Source organism: Xenopus tropicalis, chromosome 4, assembly GCF_000004195.4.
Source record: "Xenopus tropicalis strain Nigerian chromosome 4, UCB_Xtro_10.0, whole genome shotgun sequence".
Classification (NCBI taxonomy): Eukaryota; Metazoa; Chordata; class Amphibia; order Anura; family Pipidae; genus Xenopus; species Xenopus tropicalis.
The window spans coordinates 132,417,441-132,434,329 of NC_030680.2; the positions used below are offsets into that span (position 1 = coordinate 132,417,441).

General features: G+C 40.9%; 1 protein-coding gene across 2 annotated transcripts in view; it reads right to left on the reverse strand.

Annotated features, from left to right (window-relative positions):
• Window positions 1–16,426, reverse strand: part of fgd5 (FYVE, RhoGEF and PH domain containing 5) — a 108,578-nt gene extending 92,152 nt beyond the window's left edge. For both annotated transcript variants that reach the window (XM_002938237.5, XM_031901163.1), the window contains exons 1-2: window positions 16,171–16,426; window positions 6,672–9,525 (exon numbers count right to left, since the gene is read on the reverse strand). In XM_002938237.5, the coding sequence (XP_002938283.3) occupies window positions 6,672–9,525; window positions 16,171–16,180 (2,864 nt within the window). In that variant the 5' untranslated portion in view covers window positions 16,181–16,426. The remainder of the gene's footprint in view (window positions 1–6,671; window positions 9,526–16,170) is intronic.
• Between the last annotated feature and the right edge of the window lie 463 nt (window positions 16,427–16,889).

A 16,889-nucleotide genomic window follows, 5' to 3' on the forward strand; every position in this document is an offset into this window, starting at 1 on the left:
TCTCCCAGAATAAATACTTATCCCACAGACAGTTCATCTTACAAAACTGGAATATATATATATATATATATATATGAACAGAGAGCCCCACTCACAAAAAATTTTTATTCAAAAAAATCCAACGTTTCGAGTACTAACTGTACTCTTCCTCAGGGACAAACCAGGGTTTCCAAATCTGGTTTGTCCCTGAGGAAGAGTACAGTTAGTACTCGAAACGTTGGATTTTTTGAATAAAATTTTTTCACTTTATCGTTAAGTCCTTGTGTGTGCGGCTCTCTGTTCATATATTGCTTCATTTTAGCCAGCACCCAGGGTATTTGAACTTTTATAGGGTGTGCTCCACTCTTCCTTGTATATATGTATATATATATATATTAAAGTTAGGAACCACTGGCACTCACGTGTAGGTCACTAAAATCGCCTGGGTGCAGTCATCAAAAGGCAGGAAACAGAAATTGGACATCAAGAAGCCGCTCTCACAGGTCTTAAGCGTCAAATAAAGATTCTTTTTATTAAATGGTGAACTAATTCGCCATTTAATAAAAATAATCTTTATTTGACGCTTAAGACCTGTGAGAGCGGCTTCTTGATGTCCAACTTCTATATATATATATATATATATATATATATATATACATATAGCGAACCCAGGGTGGCACTCTGCTTCAGCTCTTACCTCGGGTGCAAGGTAAATGATTTACATATCCAAAAAAAGACCAGCTGCACCGAGTTATATTCCAAAAAGATCAATTGTGTATTAAAACCCATGAACAGCCAACGTTGCCTTGAGAAAGGTTCCGATGGGGACCGAAATGTAAAGTTGGCTGTTCATGCGTTTTTAATACACAATCTTTTTGGAATATAACTCGGTGCTGCTGGTCTTTTTTTGGATATATATGGCACCATTTAATGTGGTGGGGGTATTTACTGTGGGTGTTGGGATATGGTCTGTTGGTTTGTCCCTGCATTTACATCTTTTACCTTTAGCCACCATTTTGTGATGGTCTGTGTGCTCCCTCAGAGATCACCTGACAGGAAATAATGCAGGAAGTAGTATGGCTGTAAAAAGACAGAACCTTGTCCATTAATTGGCTGATGTGACCTAGCATGTATGTATGTATTCCTGCACTAGCTGGTGATTTAACAGATGGGCTGGTCAAATACAGGGAGGGTGGCAACCCTACTCTCTACACAGAGTTGCAGATTTCCAATCCAGAGCTCCATACTCCGAGGGTGCAAGTCCTGTTAAATGAGCACTAAGGGGTGTGCTTTTGCACCCCTTTAGTGCTCCTGCACTTGCACCCCCCAAGTGTTGTAATGTTGCCTAAAAGGCCCTACACCTTAGGCCTGGACTGGCAATCTGTGGCTAAATGCCAGGGGGGTTGGTGAGGGGCTGTTTGGTCCTCTGTGTACTTGACATACCAAGGCCTATTGAGTCTGCACCCGCTATACCTGTATGTAGAAAACTGTGTAAAAATATTATTTATGTAATATTCCTGTTTAAAGCTTAAAGAGGGAAACTACCATTCACTTTGATTTGTCTAGAGGCTTTATTTCCCCTTCGATAAAGTTAGAATGAGAGAAGCGTATACACTGTATATTCTTTAGGAAATGTATCCCGCCAAAAACATCCGAGGTTTACGAAACCATGAAACTATCTTTCCTCATTCTGTCACCATTTTCCAAGAGGAAACCAGGAATGTGTAGCACTTGGCCCATTATCTGCCTTTCCCGTTCTGCCCATACACATCTCTAAATATTCAGCATCCTCTACTGACTCGTATCTGTGTGCCAATCAAAATAAAAGGGGAAATATAATTAGAAGTGCAGCAGGTGCTTATTTTGGAGGAGTTCAGGGCTGATTCAGGCATTTTCGCTTTGCCGCCTTCCGCCCCACCTTCCCTCTCCCAGTTACTGACCTGGGTTGGTGGGGGAGAAGGAACAATAATAATTGCAGGTGCTTGTGTATTGGTATGAACAAAATGCCAATAATATGTAGTTGCTTGACATGAAGGACAACCTAAATCCAACAATAAATAAAGGACAGACTTTAAATGCATATGGCTGCTCTAACAAGCTGAAGCTACAGGAGCCCTCTGACACCTTTTGGCCCCCAAAACTCTAGAATAATTTTTCTGCCTTTAGCTGCTCTTTAAGCATTCATACAATTAGGGGCAGATTTATCAAAATGTGAGTTAAATGTGAGCTTAATACATAAAAACTCACCTACATTCTATTCAGTCCAATGGGATTTTTGAAGCATATCTAGCAAATCATGAGTTCAAACTTTCACTCACTGATCAATATGCATCTAAAATTCCCATAGGTATGAATAAAATGTGGGTGAGTTTTTATTAGCTAAGCTCTGAACGCACATTTTGATTATTTTGCCCCAAAGAGTAAGCTACAGTAAGAACTGGGGAAAAAGGGGGTTGCATATAGTTACAGTGACTCAATGTGGGGGTGAAAGGCCTGTTTACACTATGGCCCACATCAAGGCCAGTGTTGTGGTAAAGCAAAGAAAGCATGTGCCCTGGGCCCTTAGCCTCACAGCATTACAGGGGCCTATTGGGAGAAAATATATTGATAAAATAAAAACACATATATCAGAAATATTCATCCTGCAGCCCCTAAACTGAAGGCTCTATGGGTGAATTATGGCAGCTGTACTTTACCAGCTGGAGGGCTGCAGCTTGGCAATCCCTTTTAATGTATATTTACTGGTGTTGCTTCTGCTCCTGGCCCTGCTAATGTATGTGAAACAGTAACAGGAAGCCCTTGCCCCATGAGATATTTTTTCCCATTTCCCCCTACTGCCTGCCTTCCTCGCCTTCCTCTTCTTCCTCTCCTCCCCACAGTCCTGCCCTGTCTCATTAAGCAGCACAATGACTGGAGGGGATCCTCAGCAAGGCATTATAGAACCCTCCCCGCATCACGATGCACTGCTTGGTGTATAATTTCTACATACACTCTGGAGAGTACATACTTTTGTGTTTGTCACTCCTTATGGCACACTCCATCTGAATAAGAAAAAAAAAAACTATAATTGCCTCAAATTGTAATCAAAGCGCTATTAAATAATGTGTTTAAATTAAGAGAAACATGTGTAATTTGGGCTCAATGGCAGCCCTGCAGCTGTTGTTCCACAGAAACAAGTTATTCCTGCGCCATTATTTACATGCACTTTTCCACAACAGCTCATTTTAACTAAAATCGCTGAGTTCTGGGATACTAAATATCTGCATTTTTTTTTATTTGCATCACAAAATGGTAACAAAATGTAAGGGTGATTTTTTTTTTTTCTCGCAGCTGCACAAGCTCAGATGTGCGTCAATAAGATTTGTGTCTGTCCATAGGCTTTAAAAGATAATTGGCCCCTTTTGTAGGTTTGAATTCCCCGTTATAGTCAATTGCTCATTCAGCATGCTCTTATAAATTGTACCTTTTATTCTGCTTGAATTTATCATATAGCCAATAATTAAGCCAAAAGGCACCTACATGCATATAAATGTGGTTAAAGGGCATGTAAACCCTACCTTTTTCTACCATTTATATAAGTTGGGCACATCTCCCCCACCCAGGGTCGGACTGGGTCGCTGGGACACCGGGAAAAATCCTGGTGGGCCCCAGCTCTAGTGGGCCCCAGTGGCCCAGACCTGACCCTTGCCGGCGCACCCCCTGCCCGACCGCTCCTCCGCTCGGGGGAAGACGTTGGGTGGGGAAGTCTGCAAGGGGGTTTAGGGGGGCCCCTGTGGGGGAGAATTAGGGGACGCGGCCAGCGGGGGCACCTGCAGAGCCCCTGGGGCGGGAGCCCCGGTGAACCCTTCACCCCCCAGTCCGACCCTGTCACCACCTACATCGCATTATTTGTACTGCATATCTCCCCTTTGTTCGGCAGCACCATCACATCTTCCTAAAACTAATGGCAGGTTTCAATAGGTGGCCATTTTCTGTCTCACACATCATCAGGAACATTTATATCTGCAAACAATACATGTGTGCTGTAAACCTCATGCAATGATGAATGCAGGCTTACATAGGCAGGATTTATTTTTCTAAAAAGTCCTGCTTGGATTGAGCCCTGTAATGGTTAAACTGAGCTCAGGACAGGAGGTTAGGAGAGAAAAAACATGTTTCTCTAGCAGAGTGAGCAGCTAGAGGCTTTCTATGGAAACCAGCAGTGCCATCTCTTTATTGGCTGCTAAACTGGAGGGTGTGTTTGGTAATGTAGGGACCCATAGGGTTAACATGCCCCTATGGCTTTAACCCCTACAACTTCCTAATCTGTGCTGTTACTGGACAAAGACCCATTTATCAGTTTGAAGTTTTGCATATGTGTCTTATTGGTTAACAGGGAGACCACTCCCACAGGTATTGAAATATTTCAAAGGGCTGTTGGCTGATTAGATTTTTTTGTGAGGGTTTACAAGTCTTTTAAACTATACCTTGATTACCCTAGGATACACATGTGGAACTGGAAAAGCTTCAAAGGAAGCATAGATTCCTGTGTTACTGTTGAGTAGGGATAAGTAAACTTTTCAGCTGATACAGATTTGCAAGGAGTGAACATTTCAATAATGTCCACTAAAATTTCTCCATGTGTTTTATTTTCAATGAGAAAAAATTCTCATTGACACCAATCCATTTGGCCTGAGAACAGAAGTCTATTGACTCCAATGCAATTGGCTCAAGCAAAAACCCTACTGACTTTAATGCATTTAGGTGTGAGAAAAAAACACAATTCGACTCATATGTTTATGGTGCGACAAAAAAGGCGGCGGAAATGGGCATTGACTTTAATTCATTTTACATGGGAAATAACACAGTATAACCAGCCATTGACTCCAACACATTTGGGACAAGAATAGAACATGGCAGAAAATGGACATTAACTCCAATACATTTGTCACGAGAAAAAACATTGTGGAAAACAGACACTGACTCCAATGCTTTTAAAAACATTTTGCCATGTTGACAAATTTTTCATGGCAATATTTTTGGGTAGGAGAAGGCAGGGCTTCATAAATCTCGGTAGAGTTATTGCAGATCAGGTTATGACTGAGAGGGGTCATTGGGCAAAAATATCCAGATTTTTAATAGCAGGTATATTGGAAATGATGGAGATGAATAACTTGCATGGGCATAGGGCTAGGAAGAAGGGACTAGGAAGCAAGTTACAAGCATTGACTTTAGAAGTCAATTTTTCTAAATTCTAAAGACGTCAGACTATTTAGAATGGTGCCATACTGTCTGTTCATTATGTTGGATATAATGAGAAGAGAACAGAGGACCAGTGGGTACAGTAAATGGTTTAGTGTCATATACTGTATTGTCAATGGGAAATTGCACTTTTGATATTTTGCAAGATCTCTGGGTCAACTGAGCCTAAACATTCCCCAAAGTTGGTCCATAATCAGCATAAAAGGATAGAAAGTTAAAATGAAGAGCTGTATTATAAATTTTAATGCCTATGGCAGTGCAGTTATTTGGGGAAAAGAGGCATTACCAGTAATATCATAGGAAGGCTACTTTCCTATAGGGGCAAACATCTACAGAAGGATGTTATAATGAGAGGGATAATGAAGACGGAAACACTGCTTCACCCCAATTCCAAATCCCACTCTAATTGTGGACTTTTAACAGAGCAATGAAACTTTCTCACTATATTCTACCCTAATTGGACATCGGGTTGCCCCTTCCCAAGCCACTGCTTCAGAACCCCTTAGCTGGGGTTAGTTCCAAGGTTTGTGAACCAAAGTCTAGTGCATGTACTGTCGAAACTATTGGACAGAAAATCCAAAAGATGCTGGGGCCTTATTGGCCTGCTACTGAGTAGATGGGATAATTTCTAATGCACAATAAAATAACCCAAACCCAGGCATATACTGTATCTCTATGTGCCACACAGCCAGTAAGCCTACAGTACTGGGTTTACCAACAAGAACCTGTTATAAAATGACCCCAGATCTGTGCTGAAATATAAGCAGTACTATATCGGGTGCCTTTCACATGCATTAACAGCGTTAGTGACTGTATAAAGAGAGAGTGCATAAAGTAGATAAGTAACTTTATGGCAAAAGACCATAAAACACAAACTAGTGTCTTCATTGTTATTAATGATTTTAATCTAAGCGACAAAATGAGTAAAACTTAAGGTTGGCGAAGGTTTTGAAAATAACCATTATTCATTACACTTTCTATAAGTTAGCGGGCTTCACTCTCTAAACACTAAATATACCAGAATGCTGCCTTATGACAGGGCAAATAAATAGCAAGTGCTCTGCATTGTTATATGGGAAACAATATAAAAACATCCTGCACCCACCATAAATTTTATACACAAATTGCATAGTTATATAATATCTGCTGCAGATATTACTCTAGAGTCGGTATCCAAACTCGGCCATTAATCCTGCGTTACATATGCACTGGGTGTCATCATTTACTGTAACAGATATGGCTTAGTTTGTGTCTAAAAAGGTCTGAGCTAAAACAAAAAAGCACATTAATATCTGCAGCATCCTATCTTCTATGCAGAGTGAATATCACAAGTAGTTCCAATTATCCAAATAAATACAAAAATGCTTATGCCATGCCTTTGCTAATAAGACTCATAAACCTATATATGAGAAACAGTAGAATCATTATGTTTAAAAAATATATTGCTGTACCTTTCAGCTTCCTGATCAGCTGCTTGCTTGATTTCAAAGGTGTTAAAGCTGCTCATATCAACATATCCATCGTTCTCATTGGCTGAGGACAAGGCCCTGCTCGGGTCTTCAAAAAATTCAGTGAATGTTCCAGCTCTGGCAGGTCTCCGTGGCGGGATGTGAATATTTTCATAGTCTGAGGTCATAGCTGGGATATTTTCATAATCTGAGGTGTCTGCGTTGGGAAAGGAGATGGACCTGGGTTTGGTTAAGGGCAGAGGCATGAATGGTGGCCTTGAGCGATCCTCGAAGGACTCAACCCTAGCCACACTTCTGTTAAAGGCCTTGGATGTTCCTTTTCTCTTCATGTCCTTATAGAAAAGCATGGCAGATGGGGAATCTGGACGGAAGTGTATTCCAGAACGGGCTTGCAGTTGTGGCGAATTACCTAAGCTTCTTCTATCCATGTCCATGTGTCTAGAAGGTCCATGGTAACTTGACTCTGAAGAGGATCTGGATGAAGATACATTGACTTCTACATGAACTTTGTTCTCTGTCTTTTTCTTGAACTTCAAAGTGAGGAAACGTTTAAAGGATGATTTCTTCTTCTTATTGCATTTCTCAGAACACTCATTCTCAATTAAAAGTGATGGTGAGCTTTTTGTGATTGGCTTTTTGGTTATACTTGCAAGCTCAAATGGAGGTGGAATGTCTACAACAGAATTGGGGGTGGACATCCCACTAGAAGAGTGATGATTTCTCTGTGAAAAGCTCCCAGATGAACAAATGAGATAAGGAGGGGAAAAATTAACCATCATATCAGACTCTATATAAAGTGAGACTGTGTTCTCTCTGCCTTCCATTGAGTAGGAACGAGGGTAGGGAATGAAACGACTTGGCTTCCTAGGTAGTGCTCTTCCTGCTTCAATTGGCTTGGTCTCCATCTTTTCACCTATGGCTTTAATCTCAGTGTTTGACAACTGGGCGTCAAACTCTGCCCCGGTTTCTTCTGGCACAGTCTCAGGCACATTTCCTGGAATTTTTCCAGAATAGGACCTTGTTCTTGTTACAATGTTTTTCCTGTCTATATTGAGTAAATGATTTTCCCCTTCACAGCCACTCTCCTCTGTGCAATGAAGTCTCTGTGTATCACCATCCTTCCTGTTCTGTGCAGACTCTTCAACACTGAGCATCTTTCTGCTTCTTGACTGTGCGCTATCCTCAAGAACATAAGGATTGGTTTCATCCTCCTCCTCGTGCTCAGTTATTACCTCAGACACTGGTAACACATCTGTTAAGTCCACCTCTCTGACCTCCCTTTCCTGGTCTTCAGATGAGCACTGTGTGGCGTCAGCTAAATTCCCTTCAGTTGCCTCAGAATGACTAACAGCAGATGGTTCTTCATCACACCCATGACTTCCCTCTGCAGCACCTGTAAATGTGATGTGTGCGTCAGTGATTTCCAGCTTTCTGCTACAATGATTGTCCTTAGAAAAACATTCTGTGCTATCTAGTTGTTCAGTCACAGTCTGTACTAGAGGTTCTGTAACAGAGTCTAGACCATTCCTTAAAACCACGATTCCTTCCAAAGACTCATCAGGTTCTTCACAAGTTTCATTTTCATACGGCACAATTAGACAACTATCATCTATGGTGTCCTCGTGTGCCATTTGTTCCCTTGATGTTGAAATGTTTCCAATATTTTCTTCTTGATTATCTAAAATTATATTGTTAATTGCCAACTCATTAATTTCATGTGTTGTATCTGCTTCGTGTTCTCCTTCCTCATCTTTGTAGGAAGGTAAAATGGGCACTGATAATTCACTGTCATGAATAAATGAGTCTTGTTCTTGTCCATCATCATTCCCAGTATCAACAATGTCCCCAGTCAACTGTAAATTATCTAAAGGTTCTGCAGCTAAATCCTGCTCAGTCTCTGCAGCCTCACCATACTGGGTATTGTCACAAACTATAGAGTTCTCCAGTGATTTAACATTTACTATATACACATCTGCTGATAGTGGAGACTCATTATGTTCCTCGCGAGTTTCTTCGGTGTTTGTATCTCCTTCGCAACAGGTTTCATCTACTGAGAGTTCCCGAAAATATCCCTCTGTCAAAATAACATCATCACAACCCATGATCATTACATTTTTATCATTTCCTTTGTTATCTGTGTTGCACTCATTGTGATCCAATGGCAAAAAATCCTCATTATCCCCAAGGTCATTTTTAAACAACAAAGTCTCACACCCAGAATGAGGCACCAAGCTGTCTGCCTCTGCAGTGGATGAAGATCTCAAGCTTAAAGCGTCTGTGTTGTCACTGTCTTCTACTTCCGTGGACTCTCCTGATTCCACCTCTCTTGAAGGAACACTGTCTGGGTTCCCACTGTCTTCTTCTTGTACTCCCGAGGGGCTGCAGCTTTTGTTATCACTTATATCAACTTCTTCTTGAGGGGCTTCCCAGGTATCAAATGAAGAGCTGTGTTCACATTCAATATCAGTGTTTTCTTCATCTGTAAACTGGGAGTCAGGAATGGTGCTATAATCCTCAAATGTCATGTCTGGTGTCTCTGACTCTGAGCACTCCAGGCTGTATTGATCAACATTTGAAATATTTTCCACTGGACAAACCACTTTCCCATTAGCACATTTATTAAAAGAATTATTAGCATTCACTGTGGATCGTCTTTCTGAGGAAGGTGACAGCACAGGCTTTGGAGCAATAGGAGGTTTGGGACCCCTTGACATCGAGTTTGTTTGACGAATGAGACCAGCTCTTGAGATCAATGGAGAGGAGTACTTAGGAAGAGGCACTGAACTGAATGAGTCAAGACCTTGCGGCTTTGGTGCTAGAGTTGGTTTGGTGATCTCTGTAGAACAAAAGATAAAGCAGAAGATGTGGTAAGGTAAGCTATGGCATCTGTTTAGCAAATAACAATATACAATACATAAAAACTATGGATACCCTGTAAATGATATGCTTATAAATGGTGCAGAGTGATGTCATAATACTTGTGCATTATTATAAATAATGCCCCCCCCCCGTTGTAAAATATGAGGATATTAGAAGTCACATCAGAGTTCTATAGCAAAAAAATCCAGTAGCACACTGAAGATGCAAGCCGTGAAAAAATTTTATTTTATTTGCCCAAGTACATAAAAAAACCAAGAGCAACGTTTCGGGCCCCTCCAGACCATTTCTCAAGCTCGAAACGTTGCTCTTGGTTTTTATTGGATGTTTTTGCTGTTGGATATTGACCCCCATGCAAGGTGAGGTTCTTCCAGTATTTGCACCTGATACCCGCTTGGGTAAGTTAACAGAGGGTTGAGCTCCCCAATACTGCTATTACATCAGAGTTCTATGACCAGTAAAAAAGATCATGGAACTCCTTGGTGACTTATAATATTCTTATATTTTACAATAGGGGGTACTTTATTCACTATATACTATATAGAAATATATATATATAAATAGACTGCCACAATAGATTTATGTACTGAATATGTACACTTTATACCATGTGGCCAAGCAGTTATAGAAAATGTGTAAAGTAGTTGTTTAAAGAGCAATGTACCTGTAACACACAAAAATGTTTTTGATATAACTGTTATTATGGCAAAAACTAAAGGAAGGAAACTAAAGGAATCAGCTGAAAGCCAGTTTAAAACTGCTAATATCTCAGAAACCACAAAAATGTATGTACATTTCAAACGTGCTTAGAGGACCACTCTTAATTTACAATGATTACTTTTTTGGGTTTAGATCCCCTTTAAAATGACCACGGGCTGCATTTCTATCTCAGCTCTTTCATGCATGCTGCATACCCTGGTAGTTGGAGCTCTGGAGCTTTCGTTACCAAACTGCTTGTCCTTTGGAGCCAAGGGATCTACTCCCAGTGTTCACGAAACTTTACAAAAGACATTACTGAGTATCTCTGGGACAGTCTCCAGGGAAATGCTTCCTTCCTTTACCCCTGGGGGCACATGATTTTGTTTCCTAGTAAACACCCTGCTGCTTTCCAGCCTCAATGTTTACAGGAAATTATGTAGGACAATAAATAATCAGGGAGTGAGGTCACTTCCTCATCATAACAACAGTCTTTATATTGTCTGGGTGCCCTCGCCTGAACAGTCACTGGTCTTCTTATAAATCTGTATCTCCTTTTGACAGGGCATGTATAAATATTTTCATTATTTATTATTAAAATCTTACTGATAGCAGATAATAGCAGGCAGAGGGACAATTGGGATTTTTCCTGGTACCCTGGTTAACCTTAAGTAGGGAGGTGCCAACCTATGAAAATATGTGCAGAGATAAATGGCAGGGGCCACCCTATGGGATTTACCTTAATGTGCAGTGGTGAAAACGTTATGAAAATACACCTGTAACAAAAAGCTTTTATTGTTGTAACTGAAGGCACTCAGTTGGAATTACTAGGAAAATGGGTCCAGGATGTGTGCATTGATCAGTCCCTTTTTTATACACATTTATACCAACTACAGACAAAAACAACAGATAAATAAAGACCAACTGCAAGTCTTCTTTCATATTAAAACTCTGGGTGGGACAGCTGTGTTTCACTGACTGCAGCAGGGAAGCCTTTCCCAAACTGGGCAGCTTAGCAAATCAGAGGTGGGCTTATGGCATACAATGTGTCAGCGAGCGCTATGCCAAGGAGAAATGGCCTGCCATCTAATGTCATAGATAAATAACCCACTGCTGAAAGCAATAACGGTATTGGACATCATAAAAAAGTCCTTTGGCAACAGAGGCTGCTGGGTAGGTGCATTTTTAATTATTCAGAACCTCGGAGAATGAAGAGACGTTTGTACAGCTGTCATGTGACACCCTCTCCCCAATTGCATTGAATGGATGCCATGTGAATAAGAGCAAAGGGTAGTAGAGGTATCTAAACATGTCCCTATTATCGAGTTTAGATGTAAGGAAACATATCTGCTGTATATTCCTTACTTTGGAACCACTGTATGATGTATGCACATATATGTCATTACATGCACGTGTTATTTACTAGCACCAAACTCAAACAACATTCATTTTTATATATACAAAGTATTGCTTGCATGTAAGATGAACTGATGTCCTTGACCTCAAGTGCAGGCCATAAATCAAACATAGATATATGAAATGTTGTTAACTTCACAAATACTACAGATTACACAAATTATTCTTTAGATCTGATTTGAGGTTAAAGATCTCACAGGACTTCTAGCCATTTAGCTCCATTCAATGAGTGGGTGTTTTTGTACAACCTAAACATGTGCTGTATTTTGGGCTCATCTGAATAACAGAAATGAAATCTGAAAGTATAGAGCAGGTGATACCTTTTATTGGCTAACAAAGTAGATTAAAAATGCAAGCAAAGCTTGTTAGCCAATAAAAGGTATCACCTACTTTATACTTTTGGATTTTGCTCTATGCCTAACATGGTACGACACTCTGCTACTAGATAATAAGAATGGAGTCTGGCCACATCCAAGCAGATCCCTGATATGCCCACCTTGAGGTAGGTGATAAAGGATTGATCCAATTGTTTGGACCAAGGGCCATATTATTGTCTCACATTAACAGGATGCAGGCCGCCATGGAAAAGACCACATCAAGGAGCCAATGCGCTCCTTGCCCTAACAGGATATTTAATCCTGCCCTATGGAAATCTGACCACTTTTATCATCCCTTGTATGGCCTTAACCTAAACACTGATCATGTAGTTGCTGCACTGATGCTGTAAAGCTGGCCATACATTAAAAGATCCACTCATTTGGCAAGGTTGCCAAATTAGTGGATCTTTCCCCGATGTGCTGGCCTTGAGGAGTCATTTTGCCCTATGGGATAAGGCCATCAGAGCAAGGACTGCATCAATGTGCCAATGTGGTCATCACTCTGACATGATTTTTAAACCTGTTCAATCAATATCTGCCCAATTTTCAGCCAGATATTGCCCTATACAGGGGCAGATTAGCTGCTGACTCGGACTGAAGGAGCCGAATCGGCAGCTAAAATCTACCCATGTGCGGTCACCTTAAGAGCTCTTCTTTGTATCATATCATTAGTTTAATTGGGCCATGCCTACTTGGTGTATTAGACATATGGTTCATTCTGTAGAAAGGCATGGACAGTAATATGTCAAGTTATATCTTATACAGGTATAGGACCCATTATCCAGAATGCTCGGGACCAAGGGTATTCCGGATAAGGGGTCTTTCCGTAATTTGGATCTCAACACCTTAAGTCTACTAAAAAATCAATAAAACATTAATTAAACCCAATAGGATTGTTTTGCATCCAATAAGGATTATTTATATCTTAGTTGGGATCAATTACAAGGTACAGTTTTATTTCTACATAGAAAAAGGAAATCAGTTTTACAATTCTGAATTATTTGATTATAATGGAGTCTATGGGAGACGGGCTTTCCGTAATTCGGAGCTTTCTGGATAACGGGTTACCGGATAAGGGGTCCGATACCTGTACAGGGCTGTATTTAGGTCCAGTGCCACCCTAGGCATCAAACCTATCAGTGCCCTTACATTGCCCTTACATTCTGCTGAAGGTGACATCACAAGTGCAGCGGATCACCATAGGAACCCTCACCCCCCTTTTTTTCCTAAATTATAGATTATATAGACACCCAAGGGGCTCCACCCTATTTGTTAAGTTTACAGTCCTTTGTCAGGATATCTGGCCAGTGGACTGGGGTGGGGGGAATGTGATTTTCTTTTATATTTGTGCTGTTAGTCGGCATGCCATCCTAAGCTCTGTTAATTATATTTTATAAAGTTTTCAATAAACAACATAAAAACCCTAAGGCTGCCACCCCAGGCACAGGCCCTCAGGTGCCTATATATATAGACACAGCCCTGATCTCAAAGATATTCAAATGTTCTACAACAAGAATATGTAGCAAACCTTTGGTTTAGGAGGTTACAGTTAAGATTTTGTATGTAATGCTTTCTTTCAAAATAACCTATGAATGTAACCCCAGTAATAGACTGGTCTATATAGATTAGACAGCCCAGGGATGATACCTGCAGACCCTAAGTGCATACTAAGCACGTGTCTAGCATCGAACATCTTAGCATTGCATTTAATGTCACCGTATTTATAACATCACTGGCTTTAAAGACAGTAACACTAGAAGAGAATTTGCTTTTAAGTGAATGCTGTGAAACCTACGTATAAATTAGATATCCATTGCTGTGTGCTCTGGTTTTCCACTCACTGGGGGGAAGCAATTTATCATGGCCTTATCATTTCCTGTCTTGCCATACCAAGTTAGAGTATGCTGACAAGGAAGTGACTTGTGCAAAGAAACAAATCCTCCCCCACAAACAACTGTCTTATGCTGTTTTGTAAGCAATGGGTAATGTAGCTTTATTTATATATATATATATATATATATACAATACAAGAGAAAACGATCCGCACTCCGAATTCAGCATATATCTTCATTAACTTTGCCCGTGTGCAGCTTGGGAAAAACCACCATATCTCACAAAAACATAGCGCGCTCCAGAGACTTTTCTGTAAAAGTTCAATCTTTATTCCATCTATGCCATCAGATAAGATCAGGGAGAAAGGCTCTAGACCGGAGCCGAAACGTTGATCTGATGGCATAGATGGAATAAAGATTGAACTTTTACAGAAAAGTCCCTGGAGTGCGCTATGTTTTTGTGTACAACAAATTCATTATTTCCCATTAGAAGTTTAAGGAAACTGCAATGTAAAGTGGCCAGACCTAAATTATACACAGAGGAGCTAAGGGATATGGGTGTACTGGTGCAGGAGAGATGTGGAGAAATGATGGTGGGGACGACCTATGGTGTAAATAATGGGGCACACAGACTGTGACTGTGGTGGGGCCCTGAGAGGCCCACTGGCATTTTATAACAAATTATGGGGGCCAAACTTGCAATCTGTGGACTGGGGGCCTAGGACTAGAGCACTGTCGACACATCTGCTTCCTTGTAGAACATTTCTAAGCTACAACAGAGCTATAGACCTCCAACATTCCTTAGAATACATACTCCACCTAGGGTCTGTTGCTTCTTGTTCTATTAGTTCAGTCCAGAGTGCAGAATGGACTGAACTAATTCCTAATTAAATCCTATATGCTGGTTTCTACCATTTACTTCTGCAAAGGAGGGGGTATATAGTCTATTGTAGACAGCCACAGCCACAAAGTAAATGCAATAAAGCCACATCTACAAATACAAAACATTTTTGCTATGCCATGTATCCCAACAAATAAATATGCAGAATAATGTACACCAGCTATAGAATAACCTTCTTTTATACATGAACATTTGAGTTACCAGTACCTGTAGAGGTTACAAAAGCCACGTAAAGTAGAAATGAAATCCTTAATTTATTGATGTAAGTCTTGGTCCAATTGACCACATCAGCAGCTAAAGTGTTAAAAAGAGGCCAGAAACTGTAAGCAATGGCAGGAAGGAAGAAATGGATCTGTAAGGCATATCCTGTTACTGTGACCCACTCCCTAATCTCAGGGACACATTCTGTGCAAATGTTTGTCCTCAGGATGGAAAAGTGGAGCAATGTTTCACAACTGTTGTGCTGCCACCTGCTGGCCACAGAATTGCAGCTGGCAAAACCCTTTTTAAATTGGGATTAATGGGTCCGTTTGAAGGAGTGCACCTGTGTCATCAAACGGTCCAGTATTTTATATTGGGATAAATGAGAGAGTAGTCTGGGGATCACAGGAGGCACAGTCACTCGTATCGATATTCAGTCAATCACAGTCTGGTCCCTTCTCAATCTGATTGCCTTTAGACTCCAGCTGGAGCAGGCACCATGCCCTAAGTGAATGGCTAGACTAAACGATCTAGTCTCTACTTCATTTATCATATTTAAAATGTTATTTGTTTCCAGGGGAGGGGTGCTCCCAAAATACAAGTCACAAAAGGACACAATGAATTAATCACTTTTTACTCAGTGACAAAATACATCTTAGAGCACAAGGATTAACCTATTAGATTTAACGAAAAGTTTTATTACAGACCAATTCATTCCAGTTAATAATCAGCATTTGTCAAAATAGTATAAAATGAGAAAAGAGACATAAATGGGCAAGGAGAAACCCATGAGATATTAGTGTATTGGTGTTACTTGCTGATACAATAGAGTTGTAGTGGGATTTAACAGCTGGGTGATGCTGGCTGGCTACAAAGGGTTAATGACCAGGAGCACCCAAGGGGAAGGTTATGCCAGGTAAGGGTGGCATCACACAGCAGAACCATTGACAGACACATTGCTATAAAGTAGAATCAAATTACTGAGCCAAAGAGCTTGCAGTTTAGGGGTGGTACTATTTTACAGGAGCAGTGAGAGGATATATTCTAATTAAAGTTCTTATTCTATGCTATAAAGTTAAAGCCAATAATATTCCTGCCCAGATAACAAATCCCATATAGTGAGAGTGGCAGAGAGCAGACACATCTATCCAACACACACAGTACAGTATAATAGGACATACCTGTGCTCATCTTCCAAGCTCCCAAGAAGTTGAAGAGATGCCCCCCTGTGCTCAGAGCATTCTCTCCAGGTTACAGGGGGCACAGAGTGTGGCACAGTCCCCCAGTAGGAGAGTGTCAGCTGATCATTGGCTCCCCGCTCCCAGGCTGGAGAGAGACACAGAGATCCCTGCGCTGCAGCTGCTGCCGCTCGTCTGACTGCAGCTCACTGGCCACATCTCCTCCAGCAGCAGCGGCAGTAGCAGTAGCAGAGCAGGCATTTCCCTGCCTACAGAGGAAGAGCAGGGGACCCATCACCAAACAAGGGACTGGGGAGAGGGACCGGCATTTAAAGAGACAGCCTTTTTTTCCAAAGCAAGGGAAATCATGTGCTTGAGTCTAACCATGGGGATTATCATGCACATTATACAAGGAAGGAAAAGGTAAAGCCTGTCCTAACATAAAAGCACTAATACTCTATATATAAATACATATGCCAGGGATATATTACTTTCACCCTCTCTAAACGCACAATAAATCTCCTTATCATATATAATAAGGTTGAACACAGTTCTTCACTGTTTCCCATCTATTTCAGTACCTAAATATCAGCACCTACACCTGGAACAGCTCCCTCTCCCTCCTGCAATAAAGCAGCACCCAGTAAGGCACCCCCAGTGCACCTACCTGCACCTTCCTTGTTTTGTTATACAGTCTCATAAGCTCACTCATTTCTTATAGT